The 6801-nt window shown below is 38.1% G+C and overlaps 1 protein-coding gene across 1 annotated transcript in view; it reads left to right on the top strand.

Moving 5' to 3' along the window:
* Nucleotides 1-6801, top strand: part of EPB41L4A (erythrocyte membrane protein band 4.1 like 4A) — a 116000-nt gene that overhangs the window by 62156 nt on the left and 47043 nt on the right. Inside the window, exons 9-11 of the mRNA XM_014310602.2 lie at nt 1012-1063; nt 3151-3239; nt 3611-3674. Coding sequence (XP_014166077.1) covers nt 1012-1063; nt 3151-3239; nt 3611-3674 — 205 coding nt within the window. The remainder of the gene's footprint in view (nt 1-1011; nt 1064-3150; nt 3240-3610; nt 3675-6801) is intronic.

Here is a 6801-nt window from a genome sequence, read left to right as displayed (position 1 = left end):
TGGAAAAAATGTTGAATGTAGAATGCTCTACTTCGCACCTTGAATTTGAAAGGTAGCACATCCAGTGAAGTATTTCCCCAAGAAAACCAACAGGATGGAGCAGGATACGCATAATTTTGAGCTGATATTTTTACAAGATGTGCTGTACTTTCCCAATAACAGTCCAGTTGCTTTCAGCAAAGTATTAAAAAGAAGTGAAAATGAAAACATGACTTCAGCTATTTCAGGCTTACAAAAGAGAATCTTGTTCTTGTATCAGTGACAGATATTAAGCAAAGAGCAAATTAAATTCTGAGGATAAGGCTTTGAATTCATTTAGTTGTTTTGTTCTTTTTTGAAAATAAGTTAATTTTCAGTAACGTCAAATATGTTCCTACCAGCCAGGATTTTTCCCTTACCAGTTTTCCCAATTGTTTCCTGCCAGTGGTACTTTTTAACTGATGGATTGATATCTGTAGCTAGGAAGGCAGGCAGGATCTTTGAAATGGCTAATCTCATGAGGCAGACTCCAAATCTTGTTTTCAACATAGCTGACCTGTGTCCTACCAGCTGGTGTGACTTACTGTAGGTTTTATGGAGAATGTAATAATTTCTCTGAAGTTATCCACCTTGCTTTAAGGAGCTTCAACACTTCCATGGGGAAATAGTACCCCAACCAGTCATTCTATTATTACTTTATTAATAATAATGTAATTATTGGAGAAAAAAAGTTATTTTGCATATTGAAGCCTGAAAATGAAATGTGTGAAGTGTGTTTGTGGCAGCAATGAAAAGGCAAAAGGCAGCGCGTTAAGCAAACATTATATATGTGACAGCATGTGTGTCTGTGCTAGGAGATCACTAGACATCTAGTCTTATCTGGAATCAGTAGTTCAGAGTTGAAAAGACCATGAGAGTCTAAAAAACTGCTAAGAAGGGCTGCATATGTGTCCAGAAAACTATATTTATTAATATGATCTATTTTGATGTTGATTGGAAGGACAAGATTCTTAAAAATAATTGTGTTTACAGGGGTCAAGTCACATCTCTGGAAATGTATGGAGTGGATCTCCATCCTGTTTATGTAAGTATTAACTGTGAAAAATAGTTACTGCCCTAATGTGTGAAACAGTACTTATATAGTTTTATTGCCACAGGATAACTGAAAAGGGAACACTACTCAAGAAATGCAAAGGAACACATATTTACAGACAGAGAGGACTCAGTTATTCATATATACAAAAGCCTAATGATTTTCAGATCAAATGCTGTGATTGTGTTATGCCTATAAAAACCAACCAGTTATACTCTGGCTAAAAACAATTCAGATAGAAAAGAAGTAATTTGTGCAAGTGTCAGGAGACATGAATGAGGGTTGTCACCTATTTCTTTGACAGAAGAATTTGCACATTATTTTAGTTTAAAAAAGAGCAAGTGTGTCCTGAAACCTTTTCAATATCATTGCAAAAATTAGGGTGGAGTAGCAGTAGCATTTCTGGCTTTTTATAATATTTATTGTCAAGGTTTTGCTAAAGATCCAGACTATGTTTCCATTTTTTCCCGGGTTGTATCATGCAGCATTGCAAGTTGACTGTATTGCCTCAGAAAACCCCTCCATTCCTTTTGTCTGTCAGCATGTATGTTGGGATTGGATCCAAGTCATCACCTGGAGGCTATGTGCTCCTGGTGGAAACATCATTCTATCTTGTTTGAATTATTCTGCTTGTGTCAGGCATTTTTTGGAATAAAAGAAAATCAGGAGTTCAAATGGGGAGTTGTAGTATAGATAGTTCACTGAGTTATATATCAATACTTTGTAAAATTACTTGAAAGAAAATGAAGAAATCAAGATAGTACCTGAAGATTAAATATGTATTTCCTCTGAAAAATGTGTAGCCTGTAATATAAAGTACCTTTTAATGCAACCTATGGCTTAATTATATTCATATCCCAGGCTTTATTCCCCTCCCACCAATGGAAAAATGGGGAGTTACTGGAACAAGATCCAACATGATCCAACAAAATCATGTTGAATTAGTACAGCCTGGAATTTTTTTTGCCTCATAACTTGCCTTTGTTGTGCAACGAAATCCCTGTCTGGGTAACCTGTGAACATCATTGTTCCTACTTAAATTTCATCAGCAGCAGAAGCCCTTGTTTGAGATAGAGGCTGCACACACGATGAGATGCAGTTATTTTCCTCCCTTGGCCACATTAAAAGCAAAGCTGCCTTTAGCAGTTAATTCACTGAGGAGCACAGACAGAGCTTGCCAGGTGTGCTTGACCTTTGCCAGCCCTGTAATCACACAGGACACTTTTTCAGTGTCCCAAGTCAGTGCCTCTCACAGCTGATAATTCTGCTGCTCATGCTCCGCTGGTTTAGACTTGCAGGGCTCTTCCTCATTGCCTCAAGTAGGCAGGTGAATGAGCTTTTCCAGCTGACTTTCTTTTAACCTCATGCACTAGGGTTTGCACTCTTTCAGCTGTAACCTGCTTCAGGTTTTGGTTATTGACTGTGAACTGGGGAGGTGGGGAACTTCTGCCACGCAGCAGCAGGGCTTTCACCCTGTTCTCTCCCAGTGCAGTTTGAGATTTGTATTGTGACTTCAGGAATGGTTTCCTTCAGAGGAGTTGGTGTATGTGGCTGTTCCCTGCATACCATTGCCCTTTCTGAACAACAACAAAGAAGCTTGACTCTCCCAAAGGAGCTACTTCACTTGGAGGCAGCAGCAGCTGAGCAACTGTTTTAGGAGGGAGAAGGCAGCTGTGTGGCTGTATTATAGGTCAGAAAATCACTATTTTCTTTCAGCTGAAAGTTGGGATATCTATTACGATCATGCCTGAGTAAGGAATTCAGTTTCTGAGTTTTGGCCATTTGCCAAATAGCAAAAATTAATTCAGTAAGAAAACAGAAAAAAAAAAGGTATTTTTGTTTTTCACCATGGCGTGAAATTCCCTTTTTCCCCCTCACTGCCATTCTTTCTTGCCTCTTTTCCCCCAGAACTACAAATTTTCATATGGAATCTTTCATAACTAGATCAAGTACTATTTTCCCATTTGTACAGAGTGAAACAGTATATTCAAGTCACCAGGATGAATTTCTCACTGGGTCTCAATGATACTGTGATTCTACTTGTAACTGTATGAATGACATAGATTTTTATTTTCTAGGGTGAAAACAAATCTGAATACTTTTTAGGATTAACACCTATAGGAGTTGTGGTCTACAAGAATAAAAAACAAGTAGGAAAGTATTTCTGGTATGTACTATTCAAATGTGCAGTCTGCACTAAAACAATAACTATTGTATGGATGTCTACAATTTCTGGTATCTATTTAAAAGTTTAATCATAGCAATATCAAAAAATTATACATAAAATTATTAATATTTCTTTGGATGATGCAGATTTTTAATTCTTTGATAGTCCAGGTGATAGATCACCTTTACCATACTTATGCTGAAATGTTTACATATCACTAGTTGTCTGCTGACATCTAGGGCATACCTGAAAAATAAATCTACCTGTGAATTTTTTTGTCTTTGTATGCAAATGTATACAACTTTATATCTTACTACACATGAAATTAAAAGGTCATGAAGTTGGTCTGTCTTTTTTTCTCAATATTACAGGCCTAGAATTACAAAAGTTCACTTCAAGGAAACGCAGTTTGAACTTCGAGTCCTGGGAAAAGATGTAAGTTTTCATTTAGGCCTGAAAAGATCAAAAAAATGATTGTAGGTCTAATGAAGGTGGAGATTTAGTGTGTCTGTCGAACTCTAATTGGTTTTATTGAAATTTACTGTATGAAATCAAATGTAGGTGAAGGGAACCTCACAAAGCTGTCAGGCACAAAACAGGCAGCCATGTTGTATAGCTTGAAACCCATTTGTCAGAGTTTAGCATCACTTTGCACTTAGGCCATCTGAGACAAAGCAATCTTGGTTCCAGTGGGGCAAGGACAGCAGGTTGATAGGAAGAGAAGAGGTTTTAAGATGCAGTAAGTAAAAAAAAAAAAAAAAAATTATCTCCTACAAAGCATGTGGAACAGGGAGAGGAGGAGACTGTTGAGAATGTAGGAAAAAATAATGACATGCAATAAAAAACATAGTTGCAGTCAGTTTGTGATTTTTGCCGTCTGGTTTAGTTAAAAGTTTAGTTAGCTGAAATAGTTTTTGAAAATACTTTGTACGTCTTTTTGGAACATGAAAGTTTATAGTTTCATAAGGACTAATAGTTAATAGTTTTAAATTATATTAACCTGCTGGCAAAAATCCCCTTTACTGTTTATCTATGTGTTTTTGTTCATCCTTGTAATGGTTGTCAGTCTCATCCATGGTTTTTCCATGAGGACATTTGTCTTGCTCCTGTTGTGGACAGCATTTCTGGTGTCTCTGCAGATGACTTGGCAAATCTTTTGGTACTCCCAAGTGGCTTGTTTATATTTGGTGTGGTAATCTATGGGAGTTTTATTTCTGAGGGTGTGTTTGTTGAAATAGGAAAGTTATTTAAAGGCTGGGGAAAGGTTGGGAAAACTTTTCACCATGTTTCTTGTAAAGGGTGAGTGATAGTTCATGTACAAACAAGTCTGAGTTTGACTTGGAGTGAATTGCATGGAAGTGAATGAAGCTCTAGCTTCTCTTTGATGCCACATTTCCACAGTTTTCTTTTAACCATATGGAATTGCAAAGGCTTAGCATGCTGAGTAGAAAACCTGGAAGGTTTTGCAAAAGTTGAGGCTGTGAATATTGATGGCTGGTGAACTCTTACCATTGTGATCATAAGGCAAACATTTTGACAGAACTTGGTAGTTTCAAGCCTTGACAGGTATTTCTAGGAATTATTGGGTAGAACAGTAAGTACAGGGGTGTGTACCTTCACTAAATTTGCCTTTGCAACTAATACTAATCTGAAGTATTTCTACAGCACTTCATATCCTAACAAGATCAGGAAGGGCCAAAATTGCGTAGAGAAATCTTCTTTTTCCTTTTTTTACCAGTCTGGGGATACTTTGAACAAAATTATATATTGGAATAAGCAGACAGTAACCTCAGTCTCTGGATTAAAGCTGTCATAACAATTTATGCTGTTCTACACAGAGGAGGAAAAGATCATCAGTGTGTTCATGTATGTTCCAATACTCCTAAAAAATCTGATTCACAAATTTATTTTATTCTTCTTGTGTTTTTTTTTTAATAAATGCTATCACTTTGTCCTCCCATGTGACACATGAGTGTGTTACAGGGGAGTAAATATGCCATTTTCACTCCATCCTGTCTCCTGTAATATAATTTTACAGCCCAGGGAATTAATACTTTCCTTGTATCAGATGTGGTATACTAAGTCTGGAATGTCTGTTCCAGTTAGTTGTAGAGAGCTCCAGAAGAGATTCAGGAGGAGTAAAAATAATGGGGGTTTTCCAATGTCTTTAAATTGAACTTTATGGCATGAAGTGAAGGAACTAATACCATGTAACAGAGCAGATTATTTCTGGGTGAACTGAGTGTTTTTCTTTTCAGTATGTTGTAAAAACTCTCTACAGGGTGGGTTTTGATCCATGTTTCCAGACACATCAGCTCCCCTTATTCCCACTGACTGTCACTTTCACTGCTCATGAAGAGGAAGCTGTTGGTGCCTTTAGTACCAGCAAAGCTCTTCCCCTGGATGGAGTTACTTGTGGTAACTTCTTTGTTGTTGCTGGCTGAGATTGGTGTGACATTTTTTCAACCATGCCAGAAGAATCTGTGTATTTCCCACTAGGTGGGTGGAAATGGACATCTGATCTTGACAGATGACAGTCTAAATGTACAAGTCCATGCCTTCAGACTACCTAAACCCTGCTGTTGTCTGTGTCAGCCAAACCTATGGCTGCTCATTTTCTTGTTTACATTGCTTCACTTTTCATAAACTTGATGCTTACTGAGCAGGAGATGCTGTTGCTTAGTGTCTTACAATAAAGTAAGCTGCTTTGGCTTTTCTGTTTTGTAGTGTAACCTCTTCTACTTCTTCATATCTTTTCCATGAGAATAATTCCTGTATATTTAGCTGCCTCATATTTTTTTCCTGCACACCTGTTGCTATTGTGTATAAGCATGACCATCAGTATTTTGGTTCTACCTTTCACTACTTTGCTTGTATTATGTTTTCTCCCTTAGGTCATTGCTGTTGCCCCTTCATAAACACAATATTACCTTTAATATTTGGCCATCCATGGACATGTGAGACTGAAGCTCTTTTTCAGTGGTGGTAATAATTGAATCAGTGTTTAATTGTCCCCCTGCATGAATCCATGCTGTGAATTCTGAGCTATAAAGGTGTTAGGTCCTCCCTGGCACCTCTAAGCATCAGCATGAAATGAGGAACACTTCCCCTGCAAGGGCTTCACATATTCACATTCCCTGCACGTGACATAAAATGGCCAAGAATTTTTGAAGATTAAAGAAGTTTATTTCTTAGAAAACTGAGAAATTCATCTAATGCCTGTGCACAGTTCCTGGGAGCATGTCTGTGAAGCAACCTTGCTGGAAACAATCCAGTGACACAGGTGGCTGCCAAAGCCCTCCCCTCTCCACCAGCAAAACAGAGCTTGGCCACAATAGATGCTCTGTGTGGAAGTGAACAGTGTAAGGGGTGCCCAGCATACCTCCTGTGATTCCCCATGTGAGGAGCACGGCCTGCTTCCTAGATTTCTCTCTCAACTAGGGACGTGAAAGAAAACAGAGAAAAACATGCTCTGATAGACTGTGTAGGCCGGGAATGTAAATGTGATAATAGGCAGGAGTGAGAGATGAGGAGCTGTTTTGCCTGTAGGTACCAAGTACTT

This window comes from Geospiza fortis, unplaced genomic scaffold (genome assembly GCF_000277835.1).
Source record: "Geospiza fortis unplaced genomic scaffold, GeoFor_1.0 scaffold433, whole genome shotgun sequence".
Classification (NCBI taxonomy): Eukaryota; Metazoa; Chordata; class Aves; order Passeriformes; family Thraupidae; genus Geospiza; species Geospiza fortis.
This window is presented reverse-complemented; position numbering and strand designations above follow the sequence as displayed.